A 26542-nucleotide genomic window follows, 5' to 3' on the forward strand; every position below is an offset into this window, starting at 1 on the left:
CACACACACACACGCCGCAGCGTCTTCTGGCCTCTCTCCTCCAATCACCGCAGCTCGCGGTGACAATGTTTGTGTATGATGCGTACACACACACCACACACATACACTAAAACTTGTCTCAGTGGTAGCATTACACAAACTTCGGTCGTTCGGAGTTTACGTACCATTAGGGATGGCGATCGGCTGCCTTTAAGTATACGGAGATATTTCGAACTCCCAGGAACGTCATAATTCACCTTTAATAATTTTATCTTTATTCATTTTTTTAACAGAGAAAGATTGATAGCTCTCTGTATAGGAGGGGGAAAAGATTTACAATCATGCTCTTTAGTTCTAAATCTGTATGCGATGTTATGGCGAAATCATAGCTACGTAACATTCTTATAGGAAAGAAAGTGCAACACCACTTTGTGTTTGTTTGTTTGTTTTTTAATTACCAGGTCTCCATTGACAATTACACCCAGCCATTCTACATTACCATGGAAGGTGTACGTGGAAGTAGCTTCACTGGTGACATCGCCATAGATGACATTGTGCTTTCTCAGGGATCCTGCGAACAAGGTATATTATTAATATATTCCACATACCAAGAATCTTACTATATGATTGGTCAAGAGCTCATTGTAAAGGGTAGTTTTACCCATCACATCATCTGAGTAGAAAAGTTCGTTACACTCATTACTGTGAAAGTCGCTTTTGTTTCGCTGATCTTTTCAGTCCTCACAGCCCTAACGCATGATCAATTAAAGTTTAGATTACACACCAAATAACCGTGCATTACTGTGACACTGCAGACTATACCTTTGACCTAGGTCAAGTGATAGTTCGAGTATAATTATTCACTTTTATTTCGGTGCGGCAGTGAGCGGTAATTAGGTGTACAAATTTGTTGTATTTGTCAGCTACGTCTTATGCAACTCGAATGTCATCATGCGTGTACGCCTTACGATGTCTAGTTGCCTTGTTGAAATTTGGTGCTTCAAAATGTTCAACGTTTTTAGCAACAACATGATTGATGAGGGAACGTAGCCTAAGCCCTAAAGATACCTATACCTATCATGGGCGGTGTTTTTGCACCATACAGATGGATACATAAGGTGTCACCACTTTGTTTTTTTCCCCTACTTTCTTTTTACCCCAGATGTGCGTGAGTGCACTGGAAAAATAGATAATAAATACAAATCTTGAAGTGTGAGCGCGGTAAGGTTTGCAGTGAAGACCTTTTTTTTTTTTCATCAGGGAAGACCTTTTTGGATGCTTGTTTGCTTATGAAACTCGGAAGTTGCTCCCCTTAACTTTTGAAAACGTGGCGCCAGCGGTGTCTATCTGGGATAGGTAGCTAGACCTAAATGTTACATCTGCAGCATTCATGTTTTTATACTTATGGGGTGTTGCAAAAAAGTTGCAATAAATTGCAAATAATTGCTAATTTTAAGACAACCATTCTGATTGGCTCAGGGTCTGCCCTATTAAGAAGACATGCATGCAACAATGATTTTGATTGGCCAGTGACAATCAGTTGCAAGTTGCAATTGATTGCAACTTTCTTGCAACACCCCATTAGTCTTATTAATCCCGTTAGCTTCGGTGTCCGCCCCATCTTGTTCAATATCCTTTTTTTTTAATAAGTAGTTTAAATAGTTTCAGATGTGGATTAGAAATTGAATATAAATGTGGAATATAAAGCAAATAATAAAATTTTGTTTTCAGGCAATGAGAAAAATTATCACTTCTTCGGCGATCTGAATGACTATTGTGCACGCTAACTTTCCTCTGCTGCATGCGCTTTGGAAAGATAGCTACATTGTACATCCAGATCGCCTCAGAAGTGTCAGTTTGTCCGATCACCTTTATCAGCGTTGATTATTAGCTTAATATGTGAATATTTGTTTTTGAACTATTAAAACATTGTACACTAGGCATATCAAATGCTGTCGTTTGTTTGCACTCTCAAGATTGTAAGTTCAATTATTTAAAGCTTCATATTCATGTGACTTTTTTATTTGCAGGTACACCAAATCAAAAAAAGAAGAGAGGGTATAATGCCAAATGTTATCAATACACGTAATTTCTCTTTTTTTTTTAGAATAAAATCATTAAAACACAAAGTAGTCTTGTCAATTTTTTTTTCATTTTTCTTTGGAAACAGTAAATACACATAATTTTTCTTACTTTCTTTTTATTCTTTGACCACAAACATCCAGTCTCTATTCTCTTTAAATACTTGAGTAATTTCTGAGATTTTGAGTAATGTTAGAATAAAGTACATAATTATTGAGGATTTTTTTTTTTTTTTTGTCCTTGTCTCTTTTCAAATAGCAGTGACTGATTCGGTTACCACAGTGGACGCAAATACTGGAATATCAACTACATCCCCGCTTAATGGTAAGATATATTGTATTATGATCAGTATGGAAAGATTATAAACATATGACACTCACTTTGAAATCACTTGAATGTCCGTGCCAACCTGACGCCGTCTAGTTACCTGCAATTGGGAAGCCTAGAAAACTTTAAAGAAAATAAAAATCTTTGTCGCTATAGTTGTCTTCAAAAAACATTTTTGGGTTTGATCAAGTCTGTAAGTCATATAAGTAAAGCTAGCAATTATGTGTGTCGAGAGGAAGTTCTTTACAGTGCATGAAGGCAAGTAAAAAAAAAAAATCTGATAAATCCTAGTCTTTACAATATTCTTCACGTCTATAGCAAATTCAGTATCTTGAAAAGAAAGGAAATCACCTAACAGGAATTTATCACATTTGAGGCTAAAGCGAAGGTGGCTCACAAACGTGATTTTTGTGTACACAGTCAATGCAAATTGAGTTTTCTCACCTCATTTAAATGATTATTATGATTATTTTAACTTTCCTTGACAGAAAATTATTTTTTTAGCATAATTATGCTTAAAACGAATCTGTGATCAATCGAGACAAAAAACAACAACAAAACGAAACAAAACGAAACCTAAAGATCGAAATACTTAATAATATAGTTAAGATTAGATACCAGAGGAATTAATGAAATAATAAAATACATAAGAAATCGATATTTATACCATCTTTTTTCAAGAAAATTGTTGGAAATAAAAAAAAGTATCAATGAGTGAATAAAATATAGAAAAATAATACAGATTTTGTTTCTTAACATAGTTTGATCGATTGCGCCACAGAAATATACTATGTGTCAATTTTCTGCGAGATTGCGAGATGGACGCCTCCTCCCAGGCGGGCCCGGCTACTGACAGAACGGCTATAAAAGCCCGGCCTGGTTTAGGTTTAAAAGCATTTCACAGTGAATGCAACCAAATAACTGTGAAGCTAAATGCAGAAATTCTGATAGCCCACTTAGATAATAGTGAAATAGACGCACACACTGTCATTCACATATACAAGTGTCGTTCTCGCTGATATGTTTTGATGTCTTCAACATAAAGAGGTCTCCGCTGCTGTTATAGATTAATGTATTTCGTTTCTGAAAAACAGAGAAAAAAAAACTAAAGATTTTTTAGTGATGTATGATATTTATAGCAAGAACGTCATCATTTGGCTAAGTTTGGTATTTTGTTGTGGTTTCCTTTCTTTCATCCTACTTCAAGGATCGCTTTGCAATTATCCATATTCATTTAGACTAGATTTATGTTTATCGTAGGTTTCTATTACGAATACGTATTATGCTAGTTTTCGTTTTCAGATGAAGGCAGACAGATCTTTCCAAAACTACTACGGCACAATGTGGACGTATACATTGGTACTTCTTTTTCGGGAACAGTGACGTTTTGCATTTTTTCCCTTCCTTGTGGCCACAAATATCACGACGATAGGTTCATGCCAAGGGCACTGTTGTGATGTGGACAACAGCTTGAATTGCTATGTATCCTCAGGCGGCTGCTACTGTGACGAGATTTGTACAAGCTTCAGAGACTGCTGTCCTGACTATAACGACACATGTGTAAATGAAGTGACCACAGTGTATGAAGGTAGGACCAGTTAAGAAATAAATTACATGGTCTTTACAATTATCAACTCAATTTTCTTCACGTATGTAGCTTCTTTAATAGTGCAACGTGTTGAAATAATTTTACAAAATGTTTGTTGATATGTTGAAGTTCGTTTTAATTCTTTTATCATAAAACTGTCTGGTAATTGTTTATTTTTTAATTGCAGTCTTACAAGACCAATATCTCTCACGCTGTGCAAGGGTAAAGTGATTCAGTATTTATTTTTATTTTCTTTTAAGCAAATCGTTTGAAAAATGTTTTATCATTTGACATTTTTTTTCATTGTCTATTCTCACATAGAACTAACTCAATGGATTGCCACAGTCGACAGTGATAATGAAGCGACAATACCACCAATCACCGGTAAGATTTGTTTTGATCAAGGCAAAAGATTATTGCGTACATTTCTCATTGTAATTTAATTAACATAAGTACCATACGGTACAATGTGTCCGTATATTATATACGTTTATCATAAAAACCTAGAATGGTAAGTAAATTGAAGACTAAATCTGTATGTGTCACCTATGCATTGGCAATCACCACGTAATTTCCTTTTACATGAAGTCCATTCAAAATGTCATAGTCATGTGACTTTTGAAATGAGTATTTCAACTTTTTTTTTTCAAATATAAACAAATATGGATATCATTAGTTTTTCATTGATGATATTCAGATAGCAATATGTGTTTGAGGACATTAAAATTTCTCTCTATGTTTTGTCCTATTGAAGACAAAGATATTTCCTTGGAAGTGAGCAACGAAAATAATTCTTAGTGTACGCTATAATAGGAGAAAAGGTATGTTTTTGCTTGTGGTGGGAAAGTACCTATCAATGGGAAATCAAAAGGCAAGTTCAGTTTCCATGTTTCTTTTTGTCAATCAAAAAAACAAAAAAGCTGTTCAGAGAAGAAAAAAAAAAACCAGCCATAGACCAAATAAGTCAACATTTGAAAAAAAAAAAAAGATGGATCGTAGGTGTAAACTCTTTTTAAAGGGAAATACATATGCACAAAATTCGGTTACAGCTGGTTATTCCGAAGGTTCGTTATTCCGAAGGTTCTTTAGTCCAAAGGTTTGTTATTCCGAAGGTTTGTTAATCCGAAAATATGATGAGGTTTGTTATTTCGAAGGTTCATTAATCTGAAAATGAAATAAGGTGCATTATCCCGAAGGTTCGTTAATCCGAAAATGAAACAAAGCTCGTTACTCCGAAGGTTCGTTACGGACCCTATATCATTTCGGAATAACGAACTTTCGGAATAACGAACCCTATTTCATTTTCTGATTAACGACCCTTCGGAATAATAAACCCTATTTCATTTTTCGGAATAACAAACCTTCGGAAAAACGCCACAAATGTTCGGATTAACGAACCCTTTTTAAATTTCGGATTAACATACCTCTATTATAGGTATAGGGAATTTGTGTGTTTTGGATTAACGAACCTTCGGAATAAAGAACCTTCGCAATAACGAACCTTCGCAATAACGAAAAGGATCCAAAAATTCGATCGAGGAAAATAGTTCGGGTCCGATACCTGACTTGATTTTAGGTCAAGCATGTCTTGTAGGAGTGAAAGACGACACCGTCGGGTGTGTTGCATGCTACCATAATAATTATGTCTAAAGGATGCAGGATATTTAGCGTATGAAGTAAGATGAAATATTCTTCGTCCAACCTTCTGTAATATCTTGAGAGACCAGCTGGTTTTCTCTATTTTTTTTTCTTAAAGCATGAATAGGTGATTAGATGTAATATCTGACAGAGGAACTGGTTTTTGACATCTCAGCTGTCTTTGCCTTTTCTCACTTAGAAGTAACTGATTTAAATCCCACAACGGATGGATATTATCAACCAACAACATCACCGTTCAACGGTAAGATATGTGGAGATCTGTTCCATGATAACAGTTTTCACAATTTCCGTTATTATCGCCTTAACATAAGTATCCAACTACCCACTGTTTTGTGATATGCAGTAATTAAGTTAGCCTGCAAAAATGAAAGTAAAATTCTTACTGCTGATAATAATGTTGTGTTGTCTTAAAAAATCGTAACAATACTTTTCCTGTAAGTGTTTTATGTATCAATGTCACTTGATATGTCGAGATAATAAATATGAAGAGTTCGGTTTCAAAAGGTACTACATTGTACATCCATGATTTCAAGTTCTGAGAAAAACGTGATTTTTTTAATTATCATGTTTAGCAAGCTCAGACTGTGATGATATTTCCCCATATTATACTGCTATATGATACAACACTAAAACCGCTCTCAAAGAAAATCCAGGTCCATACATTTATTTTTAATGAATTAATCATTTGTAAATTTTTGTGGATGTAGTACCTTTGAAACCGAAACTGGATGTAGTACCTTTTGAAACCGAAATTTCACACACCAGAGATATATTCAGTGTGATGTTATGACATTTTTCGCGGATTACTTTTTTTTCCAGCAATGGTTTTGATAGGGATGGGATACGAAGTCCTGAGTCTTATAGATAGATAATTAACAATGCCCTGCCCTATTTAGCAGCAACAAAAAACAAACCAATGTGTACAGCTAATGCCCCAATTTTGAATGAATGATTGTCATTGATCATAAGCAGTCCATCAATTTCCACATGGTTCAAATGTTCTTAATCCATTCAGCATGGGGGGGGGGGGGTCCATTATGTGTAAACGGTTATAGATGGTGAGGTTTACAATATCTCACCAAGTGATTTCTCTCTTCCTTCTCGAGCTTTTTCTCATGATTTCTTTCTTTTTCTTCTTTGTATTGATTTTTGGCTATTTTTCTCTCTATGAATTCTCCCCTTACAAGTCTCAAGAATACTGTTTTCATTATTTTTTTCTTAATGTTTTTCAATGGAAATTCGAAGGATAAAGGTGGAAAAGCAGTATCTTAATGTGTTGTATTTTCTTAACGCTGTGATTGAATTCATTACATGAATTTCATTCTGGTATGCTCTTTATCAGGTAAGGTAAATCTGATAATCTAAAAGCTGATAAAATCAAGATTGTCGAGAGGTAATAATTATTGTCACCTATACTAAACACACATTTAGTATTACCTCTGTGACATTGTATAAATAAAATGTGTAATTTACAAGAATGAAATCGATTCAAGTGTTCAAAGCTTCATGCCACTACGTACTTTGCCAGCCCTGGTACTTTACATTATGCACGTGTAGAATAGCACAGGCTCCTGCATCCTCACAGGTAAAGCGCTGTTGGTAGGGATGTCAGAATTTCATAGATCATGCCGTTGCGATGTATACATTTAACAAAGTAACTTTGCTTTCGGACTAGTTGTAACAACACTCTTAGCTTTGAATCCATTTATAAAAGGTATAGTCCATATCTACGAAGTGTTTTACATGTACTAATAATGGGGACAATTTATGGTGCAAACTCAACACCCTAGCAGTAACTCACAGTACCGGTAACTAACAGTAAATGCAGTACGTGGGACTACATGAAAGTCGCGTAATTTTGTCCAGTCTCTCCGCTGTTTCTCCTTTGCCCTTGTCTATTCCTTTTTATTCTTGATCCTTTTCTTGGGATGTTTTGTTTTGTCAATGAGATCTCCTTCATTTTCCTTCCATTGCTTCATCAAAATGTGATTAGTTTTTCAAGATATTTGTCAGATTTGCGTGGTGATTTTAACACAAAGCCCAAACGCCAAAAGCCAACTTCTATTGTTTACAGATTAAGTCAGTAGACAATGGGAGAGGGCCAAGTCAACTCTGCTCTCTGATTGGTCAGTTTTCCGATGATGTCATTGGAGTGGATGGAGCACCTTTTGAAACCCAACTGATTTTTAAATGTAATTTCTAAACACTTTCTGGTTGGAAATTCAGATTTGCGTTAGTATAGGTGTAAAGAGGTCCTAACAATGAGTACATGAAGATGGAAAATGGATGTAGGCCTACTACCTTTTGCAACTGAGCTCTTCATAATTATGAAGAAAAGAATATAACCAATATTACACTACGTTACTATATCTCACGGTCAGGCAACATTGACTGTGACTTTGAATACGATACCTGTGGCTGGCGGCAGTCATATTATGATGACTTTGACTGGTCTCGTAATAGTGGAGGTACCTGGTCGACCAACACAGGACCTAGCGGGGACCATACAACCGGCTGTAAGCTCTTGTATTATTTATTTATTTTGTTGTTGTTACATTTTTAATGCCCATTGCACCTAACAGAAGTGACTGCTCTGTTTGTTTGTTTGTTTGTTTTGTTTGTTTTTTCTAAAAATGATAAAACGCTGGCAACTGTCTACATTCTTTTTTTTTTCATTTATTGTTGCCTGTTCCTTGCACTTTATATAGAACAGTTTTACGTACATGACATAAAAAATGAATAGATACTATTTTTGATAATGAATGATATGTCAGGGCTCGACATTGGTCTCGACCGAGGCCAAAATCAACTCAAACTAGATTTCGGGCCACCTAAAGCATAATGATGCCCGATCCATATCTAATATATCATATGTTCGATGGCACTAACAAGTCACGGAATCTTCAAATCAGTATCATCTTTATTTTCGAATTAATAAGCAATCGAAATAACAAACTTTGGTTATATGTCACTGTAAACTTACCTTCAGAATAAAGAGCTATGCCTTATTTTGGATTTCAAAAATCCTTCTGGTTGTCGAACCATCAGAATAATGAACTTTCGAAAGAATGGACTGCATTCTAATATCTTGCTCTTACTATGTTTGCTTTAGTGTATTGATTCAAATGTATTGACTTCAAATTGTAGATGGATATTACATGTACATCGAGACATCTCCACGTTCTCATGGAGAAGACGCACGCCTAACGAGTCCAGCTCAGTATCGTTACGGACCCCAATGTCTGACATTTTGGTATCATATGTACGGTAGCACAATTAATTCACTGAATGTTTACAAGTCAGCATCAACGACACCACGTTCAAATGACGTCTTATTCTCACTGACTGGAGCTAGCGGAAACGCGTGGTATGAAGCACAGGTAAGTTACGACAGGGACATTTCTCAAGACTGTACTTTCATATATGAATACATGAAAAAAAAAATGTTTTATCAAGTTTCAATGTCAACACTAATTTTGCAGCCTTGAAATGGTAGTATGTGTGAGAGACAGAGAGACAGAGAGAGAGAGAGAGAGAGAGAGGAGGGAAGAAGAAGAAGAAGAAGAAGAAGTAGATACTAAATGTGACCTTGCATCGCAAAACCAACAAAAAGTCGCACGCACTGATTTAGTTTTAGGACTGCAAATAGGTAAAATGGGTCAACCCAGCCAATCAGAGTTTTTCAAATTTTATGAAAGAGGAAGCCTTTTTCTACATTATACTAAAGTTTGCGATCATAAAACGAACAAAAAATTGTGTATTTTTCTGTTTTTTCTCTAACACTTTCTGGTGCAATAGTGCAATCAGGTGTGCGGCATAGATTCTTCTTTTTATTTCCCACAAACCCTGTCCATATACTCTCCACTTTCAACACGTGTGATAACTGTAGAAAGGATAATATTACTGTTTTGAACGTTGGCATTAATCCCGTATCTACCGAATGTTTTAATGAAGCATGTTTAATCTAATTTAAGCTTAACCCCATAATCCCTTCATTGTTGTTGCTATGGTCGATTATATCCTATTTTATGTTTTGTCTGTTAGTTTGCTTGTCTGTCTGTTTGTTTGTTTTTGGTGTTCCATTCATCGCAAAGGTAGCACGGGTTGGTTAAGTCTTAGCGCTTGAACAGACCCTGTACTTCAGAGCCTCTTTTGTCACTTCACAGTTTAATTCTTTCCAATATTAGAATAAGTTTGGAGAGTCCATTTGAACAAGTTATAAAGCTCAAATTCTGTTTTTTTTTTAAAGAATCTACAGTTAACTAAAATCCATGTCTGGCTTCTTCTTGTTGGTTTTGTTATGTAGGGTGTAAACAATCTTCTTTTTTTTTAGCAAACGCTGTTAACATATATACAATAAAAATGCAATTTCTCTTGTAAAGTACAAGTGCGTCAGTTGTTTGATAGTCTGTATGTTACAAACCTTACTGGTAATTCTTCTTCTTTAAAGTGTTGGCAATAGAATGCTGATAGGTCTTGTGTCAAGTATGCGGAGATTGGGAACTCTCGGAAAACGTCATTATTCACCTTTTAATCTTTTTTTTTACAGAGAAATTGATTGTATCTCTCTCATGAGGTGGAAAAGATTAACAATCATACTCTTTAGTTTTAGATTTGTGTGCGATGTTATGGCGAAATCAAGGCTACGTAACACTTTTCATAGGAAAGTGCAACATCACTTTGTGTTTGTTTGTTTGTTTGTTTTGTTTTTCATCACCAGTTCCCCATTGACAATGACACCCAACCATTCTACATTACCATGGAAGGTGTATGCGGGAGTGGCTACCAAGGCGACATTGCCATAGATGACATTGTGCTTTCTCAGGGATCCTGTCAACAAGGTATATCGTTTATCTTCCACATACCAAAAATCTAGCCAAGAGGATTAGTCAAGAGCTGATTTAGGGTAGTTTTTGCCAATCACATTGCCTGAGAAGAACAATTCGCTGCACTCGATATGGTGATAGTCCCTTTGTTTCGCTAATCTCTTCAGTCCACACAATCCTAACGTGTAATCACTTATAGTTACTGTTTTGAGTATGCACGAGATAAAAGTGTGTAACACTGTGGACTATACCTTTGACCTAGGTCAAGTGATAGTCCGAGAGTAACGCACTTTTATTTCGGTGCCGCAGTGCGCGGTAAGTAGGTCTATGTATCGATTATTAATTGTTGTAATTGCCAGCTTCGTCTAATGTTGACTCGTATAATGTACAGTCATGTATGTTGCCGTGCGTGCTCGTAGCCTAGCTAGCTGCCTTGTTGGAATTTTGCCTTGTTAGTGTTTCAGAATATTACCGAGAACACGATTGTTAAGGGAACACAAAATAACCCTAAAGACACCCAGACCTACCTAGGATAGGTCTTGAATCTAGCTAGACCTAAACGTTAGATCTGCAGTTTCCACGTGTTTTTTTTTGTACTTTATAGTTTAACTGCCTTGTAACTTCGTTAGCTGTGTTGTTCGTCCCCATTCTGTCCTGTTTCATATGGTTTTTCTTTGTCTATTGACAGTTAAAATTGTTTCATTTATGGAATAAAAAGGAAATATAGATGTGGAATATAAAGCAAATTGTCATTTGTTGTTTTCAGGCAATGAGACAAAATAACAATTAAATATCACTATTACTCGGCGATCAGAATGTGTACGCTATCTTTCCTCAGCTGCGCTTCGGAAAGTTAGCTAGTAGTACATACAGATTGCCTCGGAAGTGATAGTTTGTCCAATCACCTTTACTAACCTTAACTTGCGAACTATTAAATGCTGTACAGTAGGCATCAAATGCAGTCATTTGATTGCATTTGTACTATCGCCAAGATTATTCCCCAGATTGTAGCATAAACAGCATATCTAAAAATTGTACCGTACAAGCCTGTCGGGATGTCATAAATTAAAATTTACGTTTTTGCATTGTACATGCTTGTTTTCACAATAGTAAATTGATCTGTGTAATCACGTAGTCGTTCTTCACAGTACGCTTGTATTCAACATGTTCTACAAATCAATTTCGTTATTACAATGTCAAATCACATTCGAATTCAAGCTCATTCATTCCATTGTTTTATCTAAAATGATAAGAAATATCAAATTTTAGTTATATTAGATATGAACTGATTTATTGGTTCATGCGTTATCATCGTATATGCACATATATTACATGTATATGTACACGTGCAAATAATTATGCATAATCTTGCGAGGTAGAGATATGATAGAAAAGAGGAAAAAAGTTAAGGAGAGTTTTGTCTGCTTTCACTATAGGTTTACACAAATTTAGATCGTCTGGATCACTGCTCATCAAAGCATTTTGATTTGAACTGATTTATTAGTTCATGCGTTATCATCGCATATGCGCAAAAAATAAATGTATTTGTAAACTGTTGCATATAAGCATAAAATCTTGCGAGGTAGAGATAATATTTAACATATAATATTTAATATAACATTTAATATATAACAGTCAAGAGTAGTAAGACCTTACGTCAATTTAAAAGGCTTTATAAAAACATATTTTTGATGAAATGTATCTTAAACTGTAAGTGTAAGTATGCATTGTTTCCACCTCTGCCTCTTTTCTTCTGTTTTTATTGTATCTTTGACATTTGTTTTATCAAATGAATTTGTATGGTAATTGTTTAGTTGAAATGTATTGATAATTGTTTGTAGGGGATCATTTCCAACAAGCCTCTTGTGTGTTTTCTATGATCCCTCCATTCAAAATGTATAAATGTTCTAAGGCAATTGTATTTTGATATTTGTAGATGTTATGTTTTGATATGGAAATAAATGAATGAGTGAATGAATATAGCAAAACGGAAAAAAGTTAAGGAGAGGTTTTCCTGCTTTCACTATATTTTTTATCATAGTAAGATCATGTGGATCACTGCTCATCAAAGCATGACAAAATACTTTCTCAACGATGTACAGGTGAACAGCTGTACATTGGTAGTTCGTACATGTATGTCAGTGCATAAGCATATGACAGGGCATATTTTACAACAAAACAGGCATAACATAACATTTCATAAAAGAATAACTAGTTGCGTCAGAAATACTTTAACACTATTTGATTTTACTAAGGTTTTTGCTGTTATAAATTATTTTATTTCATTTTGCTACAAAACTTATATGTATAATGGTGTGCTAGGCCCTCCTCTGAAATCTGTAGGTAGTTGTTTCAAAGATCGTCAACATTTAGCTGTAATTAATAGAATTGAAGCTTGTGCCACAAGGATCAATTTTAGACCCCTTATTTGTATGTATATTTATGAATGATTTTCTTTATTAACTTAACATGCAGTTAAAGTATAGTTTATTTGCTGATAAATATAGTCCGGTCCGTCGTCAGAACTTTTGTGTTGTTCTACTGAACATCAATCCCTGCTAGGATTGTGTATTTCAGTAATGTCACATAAAAGCAACTGGTTTGAGAAATCGTATTTGTTCCTGTCTCTGTTCAAGTAGCAGTAACTGATATGGCTACCACGGCGGACGCACCTAATGGACCAACTACACCCCCGCTTAACGGTAAGTTATGATGTGATCAGTTTGCAAAGATAGCAAATAAACCATGAATGTCTCCTTAAAATCACTTAAACGTATACGTACGAACTAACTATACTATCTGGATAGATGAACGTATACGAACCAAATGAGTACATACATGCAGTTACTTAGGAAGCCTATAGAAAGGTAACGAGAAAGCACATCTTTGTCGCTGGTATGTTTTTCTGTCTTCAAAAATCGTAACCAGGTTTTTTTTTTCTTTCCTGTAACAGTGTTGTATCAAATCTTTAAAGGTCTTGATGCAAAATTATTGGACAGGTTATATTTTGTCAAAATATTTTTATGATACCTTGGAATATATGGAAAGATATTGGCTGGTCATCATCAAAGCTGGTCATCAATTTGCCAATCATTTTCATATTACTTTTCTTTTTCATCAGAGGCATTATGTTTCCAGGTTTTCCGTCCGACTTTCCGTCTGGTCCGTATGTCCATCTTCGGCCAAGCTGTCTGTAATCAATTTTTGAAGAGAGCGTAACTACAAAAACTGTATCCTAATGAAACTTAGCATGCACATATGTGTGAATGCAAGGCGTTGTGCTTATCATGTGACCGTGCATCACAAAAAGAACAAAAAGTCGCACCCCTTGATTGCTATCATAACATCAAGGAGAAAGTGTGTTTTGAGCAGTTTTTCTACAAACCTTTTTTTTTGGGGGGGGGGAGAGTAGAATGATAAGCTATGTCTTAAGAGGACCCCTTTCATTTCTTGAAATCCTTTGCATACTCTTCACTTTCAAGTGTAATAACTTTTAAAAAGATAATGCTACTGCTTTGAAAGTTTGCATTAATTATGGACAGAATGTGTTAATAGAGCACGCTTAATTTCAGCTTAGTCTGATAATCCCTTCATTGTTGATCCCGTTGTTTACATCCAGTGGCTTGTCCCTCTCATCACACAGCTAGCACAGCTTGGTAAAGATTAAGCGCTTGAATAGACACTGTACCGCAGAGCCTCTTCTCTCAGTTCACATTTTTCCAGAGTGTGTGCTTTCTTTGCAGTGTTTAGATAGGTTGGGGAAGTCCATTTGAGTTGAGTTATACATTATTTCAAAGCTTCGAGTCTGCTCTTTGAAAAACTGCCCTTTATAAGTAAAAATCCATGTCTGGTGACTTTGTGTTGGTTTTGTGATGTAGGGTCACATATAGACTTTTCGGTGCATATGAAGAGTTTGTTTGCAAAAACCGATAAGTCCATATTTGCCAAATGGAGATATTTGCGATTAAAGGTCAAGAAAAATAAAAAGAATAATAAGCAAATTTTTGCTTCTTTTGACCATAACTTTAAAAATGTACCTTTATATGTAGTGACCGATATATCATTTAGAACGTATCGTTTTGTACTTTATGACAGAGACCGTACTTCAAAATCTTCAAAATTGGACTTATCGGTTTTTGCAAACAAACTCTTCATATGCTACTGTTCAAAGGGAAAAAAGGTCCATGTCAAATGCTCAGAATCTTACTATTTTCCAAGTATCTCCCCAAGGTTTTTTCTTGAAACTTAGTATGATAATATACATCTACTACACCCTAGAGAATCTCTAGAGGTCAAGTGAATATGTTAAATTTCACTTTTATCTCCATATATCTGAAATTATTTAAGGTATCTTCATGGAACTTGGTCCATGTGGATGTAAAAATTGGCAGTGATTGTCTTGGGAGTTAGGGGGTCAAAGGTCAAGGGTCTATGGTCACAGGTCAAGATCTCATCTTCAAAGTTTCAGTATTTCCATCATATGCAATGCCTGCAGGATTTTTATTGAAACCTAGTGCATACATGTGTTACCTATTATAGAGATTTCCTGAGAAAGGTTTTTTGCAAAAGGTCAAATGTAAAAAGTTCCCAGGTCAAATGAAAATGCTAAATTGCAGTTCTTCCTCCAACTCTCTATAGCCTAAGGTATCATGATGCTTAGTACATGTATTTATGCATGCACTGCCTGCCAGTGTTTCTATTGAGAATGTTAGGGTAATATGGTCAAACGGGCAAGTGCCAAATGCCAGATTAAAGTGCTAAGCTTTATTATTGAATACTGAAATTGCACTTTTTCCTCCATACATTTGAAATGACTGAATGTTTAACGTTAAAATAGCGTCAAAAGTCAAGTTAAAATCTTCAACTCCCCAAATATTTGCACTCTTCGATATTATAGCCATTCATCCAATTAATTCTAGGTCAAGGAAAGTACACAATCAACACATTTGTGATAAACATGTTATGTTGATATTTTGCCAGTTCTATGAAACTCTCATCACACATTGTCAAGACACATACTTATCGGGAGAACCATGAATTATGGCGAAGTATATCAGTCTCACATTTTGATAATCCATGCTTAGTTAAGATCAAAATCTCTCATTTGTCTTCTTCTTCCTCTCCGAAAAAGAACATTTTCTAATTTTCGTTTCAAGATGTTCACGTGTATGCAGATATGTCTCTTACTATGGCCCTGCTTCATGCAATTTCGTATCTTGATATTTCTTCTTGGCAACAGAGATAATAGACATATGTTTTTCCTTTTTCTTTTTTCTTTTATGACCGCAAATAATATCACCACGGTATAGGTTCCTGTCAAGAGAGTTGCTGTGTGAATTCTAGCTTATGGAGTTGCATCCAGTACCCAGGTCCGTGTTTTTGCGATCAAATCTGTACAAGCTTAAGGGACTGCTGTCCTGACTTCAATGACGTATGTAAATACGAAGTTACCACAGTGTATGAAGGTAAGCCCAGTTTATTTTTGATCATTTTTTACATTGCCTTAACAATCATACATATAATATCTTCGCATGTATAGCTTCAAGGATACTAAACAAATCACCGAGTCCAGTATATTACAAAAGAGGCTAAAGTAAATTCAACTAGCACTTTTTATAGGTAGGGCCTATTCTTATAAAACCAATGTTTTATTAGAATTACTGCAGAATGTCACAATAAGCTTTAACAAGATGTTGCTTCTTGTAAGATATATACATGTTTTTTTTTTTTCATTTTCATCATAAAGCTATTTTTTGTATTGAAGTATTGTAAGATCAATTTATCTCATCTAAATTGTGAGAATGTCCATGCTTTTATTGATATGACACGAATTGTAAAAACTATGATTCTACCTACCATCCTATGAGTAAATCACAAAGGACACTTAGCGTTAGATGAAGTATTTTTCGTTGAACCTTCTGTACTGTTTTAGGAGACCATTTTCGTTTGTCTGATTTTGTAAGCCTGCAAGGGTGATTACATTTAGTAATGTCTCACAAAGGAATTGGTTTGAGACATCTTGACTGTCTTTGTCTTTTCTCACATAGAAGTAAGTGACTTAGTTACCGCAACGGACGAAAATTATGAACCAACAACACCACCGCTGAACGGTAAGTTATTTCGGTATAAGTCCCATTTGATATGATGACAATTTTTACAATGTCCGTTTTCATCACCTTACTATTAAACGTATCCAACTACCAACTGTTTTGTAATATGCAGTTATTATGCAAGCCTATAAGATGAAGGTAAATTAAAAAAGGTCTCTATTGCTGATATGTTGTGTTGACTTAGAAATTCGTAGTCGTACTTTTCATGTAAGTGTGTGATGAATCAATTTCATTGTTCAGATAGGGGAAAATTACCATTATTTCACTGTGCTGCAACCTCTCAGGGCAAAACAACATTGACTGTAACTTTGAATACGGTACCTGTGGCTGGCAGCAATCACCTTACGATGATTTTGACTGGTCCCGTAATAGTGGTGTTACCCCCTCGTCAGGCACGGGACCAAGCGGGGACCATACAACTGGCTGTAAGCATCTACATTATGTGTTGTCTTTTTTGTACCATACACATTTTCCATAATGTATAAATGTCTCAATGTTCTTGATGTGCATGTCAATGTTTGTTGCGCCCTTTAAAAAACAAAACAAAACAAAACAAAATCAAACTTATACACTTGTGTTTTTGATTGTTGTCGGATCTTCAAGTTATACGTTATATTATTACTTTCAGGAGATCCATCCATTTGCCATTTATATTGTCTTTTTTTGCAACCGTTTAAATGTAATTTGCATTTTAACTTGTGTGTCAATGTTATGTACCATGTCTTCTGTTCATGTTGTCATGGAAATGGAAAAATAAATTCAATTCAATTCAATATATCTCATTAGTAGGAAGACGTAGTTTAAAGATACCTTTGAAGGTAGTGAATAGAAGCTGCTTTCGAATCATTTGACCTTATGTGTTTTAGAGATTGATTACCCTTTGGAAGAACGAACTAATCTTTGTTTCCAGGATTAATGATCCTTCGGAATTACGAACCTTATTTCATTTTGATTTGACGAACATTCGGAATAACGAATTACCTCCGGAGTGGAGGACACTCATCCATATTGTATATTCTTTCTGACTTTGTCGGCTCTTTTTTTTTCTGTTATATTGATCTCTCTCGGCAGACGGATATTACATGTACATTGAGACGTCTTCTCCACGTTATTTCGGACAAAACGCGCGCTTAACGAGCCCCGCCCAGTATCTGTACGGGTCTCAGTGTCTGACATTCTGGTATCATAGGTACGGTAGCACGATTAATTCGCTGAATGTCTACAAGTCAGCATCAACGTCCCCAAGTTCAGATGACATGTTTTTCTCGCTTAATGGAACTAGCGGCAACGCGTGGTATAAAGCAGAGGTTAGTTATTGCAGAGGTGTTTCGAAAGACGTCACATTTTCATTGATTAATGTTTAAAAAGTAGTATGGACCTATCAGGTATTGTAATCCTAAAATGATAGTGACAGAGAGAGAGAGAGAGAGAGACAGACAGACAGACAAACAGAGAGTGAGGGAGAGAGAGAGAGAGCAATTAGATATGAAAATATATCACAAATAAACGTTTCCATTATTGGCCAACAACCGTCGTTGACATATACCAAAACAATAAGATCTCCGATTGAATATCGAAACATCACTTTTTTGATAGTTTCTTTGTTAATTACATAAACGTTTATAATATAAATCTATCTTGTCATTTTCCATCCTCTTTGAACTATACACAACAACATTCTAACAGGTCTTGTGTAAAGTCTTTGGAGATAAAGCTAATTCGCGGGGAACGGGATAATTCTCATTTCATTTCATATCGTGATGGAGATATAATTGTGTTCGGTTTGAAGTGGAATGGATTCAGTGTTAAGCACGCATATGCCCTGTTTGGAATTAAATATATGTGTTAGATATCATGGCGAAATCGAGTCCCACTGGTTCATTACTGGGACATTACATTGTATTTTTACATTGTATTTTTTCACTACTAGATCTCCATCGACAATTACGCCCAGCCTTTCTACATTACCATTGAAGGTGTATGTGGAAATAGCTACAGAGGTGACATCGCCATAGATGACATTATGCTTTCTCAAGGCCCCTGCCAACAAGGTACTTAAGGATATAATGATATATTATACGCTCATGAAAAAAACAAACAAAAACGTTCTAAGTATATGTGTATAATATAGAGACGTAAATATATGATAAAGAATGACAGACAGAGAGAGAGAAAGAGATAGAAAGTAGTCGAAGTTGACATAGCTCCCCCCCAAAAAAGAAATATTATATATATATATATATATATATATATATATATATAATGTTAAATAAAAGGTAGATGGCTGTGATCGCTATCAGAAATATTTGGAATATGAAAAGCAGAATCATAACAACATACTTAATGAATAAACCGTTACTGGACGCAAGAGTGTTGATTTGCATAAAGACTTTGTTGTTCGTCGCGAATTTATATGATTTGGTTTTCAAATAAATGGAAAACCTTCAAATATTTATCGAAGTATAACATTTTGAAGAATTGAAGCATTTAATGAGATTCCCTTTGGCATTTCCTAAAATGAAAAGTCGTGGAACAATTTCATCAAATTACTGCAATTCAAGGTAGTTATGTCCAATATTTTCTTTTTATGTCAAGTCCGACTTGTAGGAGGGGGAGACGACACTCAGGGGAGAGTGGAAATGTACTACAATGGTCGTTGGGGGACTGTTTGTGATGACTATTGGAACATGGAAGAAGCCAACGTGGTGTGTCGGATGCTGGGCTTTGAGGGTGCCTTAAGTTATTCTTGCTGTGCTATGTACGGCCAGGGATCTGGCCCGATTCTGTTGGACGACGTCCAATGCACAGGCACAGAGAGTAAGTTGGCAGATTGCCAGCACATCGGATACGGAATGCACAACTGTTGGCATGGTGAAGACGCTGGCGTTGAGTGCATACAGACAGGTAAATGCTTGACATTTGACAGTCCTAATACATGCACGTATTCATGCACTGAACAGTTTTTGCTGGACAAATTTGACCGTCGGAATGAGGAGATTGGGTTGAACCAAAGAAATACCTTTAGGGACTACACTTCCTCAGCGTAACGGTATGATGTATTGACGTATAGGAAGAACTATGTGAAAACATGTAATCAGAACTTTGCGGCTGTACAACCAATGTATATAGCTGAAGCATTGGAGGAAACTTAGTGGCTACATGCCGAGATCAACCTGATCATATTTAAATCAAAGTAATGTTTCACAATCAACAGATTAAAATTGTCGAATGCAACTAAGATTTACGACATTTCATAATGACAGTGAAAAAAAAAACCAGACTTTTCACAAATCGCGTATGCTAACACTTCTCAACTGAATAAATTATAGCTGGGACAAATTTGAGTATTGGAATGATGATTAGAGTCAATGAAATATAAAAGCGGTCGAGTGTGAAAAGAAAAGTAACTCCTTCGTCAGAGTCACGTCACTTAAAGTTTTGTTTTTGCTGTAATGGTGAAAGATAAAGGATGTGACATCGAAGAGTTTCGTGGTTGTAAAAGTGTAGTTGTGTAGAAATGGTTGCAAAATGTAAACCTGTCGCTTGGCGGAAATCTAAACGGTAACTTTTCAACCTGATCAAGTTGAAATTCAATGTGATGCTCATAATCCGATCCTGTAAAGCAGATCAAATTCATAAAGCATATCGAATTGATACTGTAGAAATATAATCCGTTGGTATTGGATCTATGAGATACTATATCTGCATATGACATGATGTCTTTGATATTACGTATGAACATAATCTGATATCTGTTTATTTGTTGTTGTTTTTTAACTTTATGACGCCTCGTGAACATCGTGCCGCAAAAATATCATCCCCTCATTTAGCATATATACTAAAAAAATAATAAGAAGAAAAGAATATATGCTTCAAACAATTTCTAGACACTCAATAATTATGGGCGACATGCTTTGGAAAAGTGATACATCATCAAGTCTCTTCTGGTGAAGGCCGTATACGCCCCAATATACCTTTTATAGTCCACCATACATTGTAGGTTTATGCTTAAACAGCACTGAGAGACATTATTGAGGGGACGGGGAGTATTCAAATAATCACATTTCTACATGAATTATGCTACAAATAATATTTCTACATTCATTTCGTCATCACATTATTCATCAATGGCGGTGCATCACTCCAAGACTGGTTATTTTGTCTTAGTCAAAATACACACACAAAATCACTACCGTAAAATACATCGTGCCAAATCTTTTCTGGAACTTAAATACACTAATACATTACTGGCAAGTGCTATCATGTGTATTTTATTTCAAGAAAAGAGAATATAGACAAGACTACTCAGTAGCTGATAATTGAATATAGCAAACTTTAGGACCTGTCGTCGACTTTGTTGGTCATGTTCAGTTTTCCCAATTCGAATTCACTCAAAAGGCTTATGTAGCAAAGTGCTTCCTTTATACGATCATTAGCAGTCAATAATCAGTTCCCAGTTGTTGTTTTTTTATCTCAAGAAAATTATTTACTGAAAGGAACAAAGGGTATATGTGCCGATGATTCATCTTAGGAAATGATTGGAAAGCTGCTTTGGGTGTTTGTAGAAGGAAATATTTAAAGGCAAAAGACACTTAACCGATGAGTCACCTACGGACGAAATGATTGGAATGAAGTGTTCAGAGCTTATCAATGGGAAACCAATTGGCAAATATCAATTGTCATGTTTCTTGTTGGTAAACGCTATGAAAATTGTTCATCGAAGGAAACAAAATACCAATGAGTCAGATGAAAAAAAAATGAATTGTAGGTTTGAATGCTTTTTGATGGAAAACCAACTGGCGACGAAAATACTGCTCGATCGAGGAGAAATGTTAGGGTATTACTTAACTTGAATTTAGGTCCAATCCAACTTGAAATAGGGAAAGACGACACCAAGGTAGTTTTGAATTCTACCACAATCAATCAATACAGATACCACTGTGATGTGTTTATGCCAAAAAATGCTTTGTGAATTCATGTTTGTTGACTGGTGAGAGCATTCATACTTTGTTAATATGACAAGAATTTTAACAACTCGGGGGCCACAGCTAACTTTCTTGACCATCATGTCTGTGTTAAGGAGTGAGGCCATTTAGCGTATGAAATCAGATGAAGTATACTTCGTCAAACTTTCTGTACTGTATTAAGAGACCGTTTTCTCTTATTTTCTTAACCTGCAAGTGTGATTAGCTTCAGTAATGTCTGACAAAGGATCTGGTTGACACATTTTATCTCTCCTTGCCTTTTCTCACATACAAGTGACTGATTTACTTACAACAACGGACGGAAGTTATGAACCAACAACATCACTGCCCTACGGTAAGATATGTGGGGATCACTTCCATGATAACATTTCTTTAAGTTATTTCATTACCACTTTAAATAGAGGGCCTAACTATCCAAGTGTTCCCTGTTTTGTGACATAGGACCTACACTAATCATTTAAGCCTTAAAATGAAAGTCAAATTGAAAAAAAAAAATCTTACTGATATGTTATGTTGGCAAAACTATTCAGAATCCTACCTTATTTCTGAGTGACTGATGCATCAATGTTGCGAAGTATGCTAAGATTACCAAATAAAATTACCGTTATTTCAACATCCTGCTATCTCTCAGGGCAAAGCAACATTGACTGTGACTTTGAATACGGTACCTGTGGCTGGCAGCAGTCATATTATGATGACTTTGACTGGTCCCGTAAAAGTGGAGGCACTTCGTCGTGGTACACCGGACCTGGCGGGGATCATACAACCGGCTGTAAGCGCTTTAAGTATTAATTTCATTTTCTTACCTTAAGTATTTCTTCATGTTTTTCAAATTGTACCTTCTCCATTTTCAGATTACAGAACAATAAAAACAACACACCTTACTATGTTTGTGGATAGCTGAGACTTTTTAATAACGAGCCTCATTTCATTTTGAAATTCAACACACCTTCGGATTGTCAAACCATCCATACAATGAAATTTGGGATTAACGAACGTTCTGTGTATTAACCCTCTGCCTGCTACATTTATTTCCTCTCCATATGTTTGTGTGTGAAATTTGTGCACATTTGACTCATTGGCACAGAAAGGGTTAAAGAGACTGTATCCGTATTTTGTCCTTTCTTTTATTAAGTGTACTGTGACATTTTCTTTTCCTCGTAGACGGATATTACATGTACATAGAGACATCTTCAGGTTCTTACGGACGAGACGCACGCCTTATCAGCCCCGCCCAGTATCGTAACGGACCACTGTGCTTGACATTTTGGTATCATATGTACGGAAGCACCATCCATTCACTGAATGTCTACAAGTCAGCATCAACAACACCAAATCAAAACGATACATTTTTCTCACTTACCGGAGCTAGCGGTAACGCGTGGTACAAAGCACAGGTAAGTTATAACAGATATGTTTTTCAAGATTAATTTGTACGTAAATACAGTAAACATGGACACAAACATTTTAACTGTGTGCACAAATGGACATAAATTAAGAAATTGAATCATCAAGATCGAATGCCAGCCTATAGTAATTATGACAGAGATAATGACATAGGGCACAGGGAGAAAGAGAGCAATATAAATCAGTCTGATGGAAAATATACACCTTGATTTTATTAGCTGTGTGCTACAAATTAGTCTGGTGAGTCATTTCCCCTCTTTAACCTCATGACAACAGGATCCTGATAGGTGTTGATTTAAGCCCATGGAGGAAATTGAAAACTCTCGGGAAACATCACCCTTGGGTTGAAATCTCTTTGAGATATCATGACGAAATCATTACTACATTGAACATTGCTATGATCGTACATGCCACATGAAATATCTCATTTCATATAGGGCTCAATTCATACTTATCAAAAATTATTATTCTATGCCACTTAAAATAAAATCGTCTAAGCAACCACTGTTAACTACCACTAAACAAATACATTATCTTCTGATTTCTCTGGTTGCATGGAATTGTTATGGGAATTTGCTCATCACATTTTTTTTTTGTTCGTCACCAGGTCTCCATTGACAATTACACCCAGCCATTCTACATTACTATAGAAGGTGTACGTGGGAGTAGCTACACAGGTGATATCGCTATAGATGATATTCGGCTTTCTCATGGATCCTGCCAGCAAGGTACATATATGATAAGGCCCCTGAAAAGCAAAACATACGGGTGCTCGTATTCATTTCAGTCAAGGTTCACCTGAATTCCAGATCAACATATGAAATGCATAGGTGACTGTAACCACCTATATAACAGGGAGATAAATAAGGAAGAGAAACCAATGGATGTTTTTTTTTTTTTTTTTTTTTTTAACCATGGCTACTGCTAAAGCACTGATCAATTCAGTGCAAATTTATGTCGATGTAGGGCAATTTGTCAATCAGTTGCAATGGGAACATCTCGACGGAAGAATTTCATGAATTTGGATAATAAAGCAATACCCGCTGCATGCTATAAGGATTAGAACCAACACTTGCTGTCGAGCGAAAGCTCGCTGGTGTAGTGGAGATGACGCCTGTCCGGTGATCAGGAGGTCGTATTCGAATCCTGCTCGAGTATGACATTTTGGACGCCCATGTTTTTTTTTTGTTTTTTTTAATCATGGCTACTACTAAAAACACTGAACAATTTAGTGCTTATTTACGTCGATGTAGGGAAATTTGTCAATCAGTTGGAAGTAAATTATTCCTGGCTTCCACGAATACTTTGATTGCCCTCGCTGGTTAAATTCCTTCTTCTCGTGATGCCATGAACAATTGTCATTAGGTAGAATATGGCAGAAAATAACGTTTGTATTGACGATTGAAAAGTCGTGTACAATTAAATTAATGTGCACTCATGTAAGTTAGTTACATCAAACGTTGTCATTAGATTGCAATGGCACGTGTATTATCATCCATACTATTTTCCAGAGGGTCAGCATGAACGAAATTTTTAGCAGTTTAATACACATACGTACAAAACTGTCTGAATCCAACGGTTTTCATTTTTATACATTGATAGAATTTTTCTCGAAATTTCATTCATCTTTATGATTAAATATGCCTTTAAACAGCTGCTGTTCAATCGGAAGTGATTCGCCATCATATTTTGTAACCGTGCATCACTAATCCAACAATAGTCACACCACCCCTGATTTTACGTGGGGACACAAAAAAGGTGAAATGGGTCAACAAATTCAATCTTGAGTTTTGTAAAAGAGCTACCCTTTTTCTATATTATTCTTAAAGGTATGGTACAGTATTGGTGGAGATGAGAATTGGGCCTTTAACTTTTTGCAAAATACCAAGAAAACACTTATAATATAGTACAGAGCATACCATTTTAAGAGGAATTCAAAGTTTATTTGATGGAAATCAGGTTTAGAATGACTGAAACATCCAAAAACAAATAAAACGAAGCAATCGTAATAAAGTGGGTGGGTCCCACACTTAATTAGAATCGCTCTTTCTTGGATATCTCAGCCATTTCAAAACCAATTTTCATCAAATAAGCGTTGAATTCCTCAAAGAATAACATGGTCTTTCACACTTCATAAGTGGTTTCTCATTATTTCACCCAAAAATATTAGAAACCTGAAATTAGGTCTCAATCAAAACTGTACGATCCCTTTAAGTTTGGGATCATGAACTGAATGGGAAAGTGTGTTTTCAGCCATAATTCTGCAACCCCTCTGTAGCGTAGTGTGATCAGGCATGTCTTAGAGGTCTTTCATATCTTGAAAATCCTTTGCACATTTTTCACTTTCAATTCTAATAACGTTTAAAAAGACTATGACCCCGTTTATAGTGCGGGGCTGGGCCGAGCCGCGGCCTCGCACTGTAAACGGGTTCTTTGCCACAGCTTTGAATGTTGGCATAAGTCATGGACAGAATCTGATAACCTTTTAATGTTGTTGCTTCGCTGGTTTTCATCCTGTTTTTTTTTTTTTTTTTTTTTTTTTTTGGTCCCATTTAACGCATTGCTATATTGTGGCACCGCTTGGTAAAGATTAAGCGCATGAATAGACCCTAGACTTCAGAGCCTCTTTTCTGAGTTCACACTTTTCCAGATTGTATGCTTTCTTTCCAATATTTAGATTATGGGTGTCCATTTGAACTGAGTTATAAATCATTCTAAGGCTTAGAGTATCTCTCTCAGAATCTGCCCTTAACTAAAAACCATGCCTTGCGACTTTTTTGTTGGTTTTGTGATGCATGGTCACATTGAATTCTTAATTAAGATCAGATGCAATGTAAATTACATCATGTTTTCAACGTAATACAATAAATATCCATTCAAAACGAAGAGAGTTTGTTCGCAAAAACCTTGAAGTCCGTATTTGCCAAATGGAGATATTTGCGATTGAAGGTAAAGAAAAATAAAGAGAATCAGAAATTTTTGCTTCTTTTGACCATAACTTTAAAAATGTACCTTCATAATATGTAGTGACCAATATATCATTTCAAAGGTATTATTTTGTACTTTATGACAGAGACCGTAGTTCAAAGTCTTCAAAAATGGACTTATTTTGTGAACAAACTCTTCAAATGTACATTTAAACATGCAATTGAAGTGAATCAGAACATTGAGATTTACCAAATCCTAAAAGTACACAAAGATCAAAACAGAAACCTTGACGCTGATCCGTCATGTTGTTAAAAATTCTATATTTATCCTCTTTTTTTTCTATGACAAAATATACCACTATTGAAAAATGTTAGAAATACTTAAGAAACAGATTTGTGCTAAACGAATTGGCAGCTGGAATTGAAGGTTAAAAAAGTCGGTTCCGCTGAAGCGGAGAAATAAATGTAAATACTTCCATGTTCAATTGGGAGAAAATGTTTCAGGTTATGTAAAATTCTGGCTATCATCCAAATCTAAAAATTCGGATGATTCCACTTGAAATGAATAATTATTACTCTTTTCTAGATAAAAAGGAAATGACTTACTCGATTACTTGATTAAACAATTAGATCTGGTTTTCTTTTCATTGAA

General features: G+C 35.6%; 4 protein-coding genes across 4 annotated transcripts in view; all 4 read left to right on the top strand.

Moving 5' to 3' along the window:
• Positions 1-26542, top strand: part of LOC140234433 (scavenger receptor cysteine-rich domain-containing protein DMBT1-like) — a 144913-nt gene that overhangs the window by 80600 nt on the left and 37771 nt on the right. Inside the window, 3 exon segments of the mRNA XM_072314478.1 lie at positions 5987-6005; positions 19167-19475; positions 24876-24902. Of these exon segments, the coding sequence (XP_072170579.1) occupies positions 5987-6005; positions 19167-19475; positions 24876-24902 (355 nt within the window).
• LOC140234371 (MAM domain-containing glycosylphosphatidylinositol anchor protein 1-like) lies at positions 6118-10511 on the top strand. Its single transcript, XM_072314428.1, has 4 exons — positions 6118-6139; positions 8017-8151; positions 8783-9015; positions 10356-10511. Exons 1-4 carry the CDS (start codon positions 6118-6120, stop codon positions 10509-10511), a joined length of 546 nt encoding a protein of 181 aa, XP_072170529.1.
• Positions 13112-18630, top strand: LOC140234372 (thyroid hormone-induced protein B-like). The gene is made up of 5 exons (XM_072314429.1): positions 13112-13163; positions 16509-16571; positions 16856-16996; positions 17643-17878; positions 18502-18630. Exons 1-5 carry the CDS (start codon positions 13112-13114, stop codon positions 18628-18630), a joined length of 621 nt encoding a protein of 206 aa, XP_072170530.1.
• On the top strand, positions 21638-24088 carry LOC140234373 (thyroid hormone-induced protein B-like). Its single transcript, XM_072314430.1, has 5 exons — positions 21638-21653; positions 22188-22328; positions 22721-22953; positions 23571-23691; positions 24021-24088. Exons 1-5 carry the CDS (start codon positions 21638-21640, stop codon positions 24086-24088), a joined length of 579 nt encoding a protein of 192 aa, XP_072170531.1.

This window comes from Diadema setosum, chromosome 10 (assembly GCF_964275005.1).
Source record: "Diadema setosum chromosome 10, eeDiaSeto1, whole genome shotgun sequence".
In the NCBI taxonomy this organism is placed as follows: Eukaryota; Metazoa; Echinodermata; class Echinoidea; order Diadematoida; family Diadematidae; genus Diadema; species Diadema setosum.

Excerpts from the sequence above, each read along its gene's own strand:
- LOC140234373 (XM_072314430.1), top strand. Across the intron at positions 22,954-23,570 it reads ACGCGTGGTACAAAGCACAG|GTCTCCATTGACAATTACAC; the intron begins GTAAGTTATAAC and ends GTTCGTCACCAG. Across the intron at positions 23,692-24,020 it reads TCATGGATCCTGCCAGCAAG|GATTAGAACCAACACTTGCT; the intron begins GTACATATATGA and ends GCATGCTATAAG.
- LOC140234372 (XM_072314429.1), top strand. The coding sequence starts at position 13,112 with ATGGCTACCACGGCGGACGCACCTAATGGACCAACTACACCCCCGCTT. Across the intron at positions 13,164-16,508 it reads AACTACACCCCCGCTTAACG|AAGTAAGTGACTTAGTTACC; the intron begins GTAAGTTATGAT and ends TTTCTCACATAG. Across the intron at positions 16,997-17,642 it reads CGGGGACCATACAACTGGCT|ACGGATATTACATGTACATT; the intron begins GTAAGCATCTAC and ends CTCTCTCGGCAG.
- LOC140234371 (XM_072314428.1), top strand. The coding sequence starts at position 6,118 with ATGAAGAGTTCGGTTTCAAAAG. Across the intron at positions 6,140-8,016 it reads GAAGAGTTCGGTTTCAAAAG|GCAACATTGACTGTGACTTT; the intron begins GTACTACATTGT and ends TCTCACGGTCAG. Across the intron at positions 8,152-8,782 it reads CGGGGACCATACAACCGGCT|ATGGATATTACATGTACATC; the intron begins GTAAGCTCTTGT and ends TTCAAATTGTAG.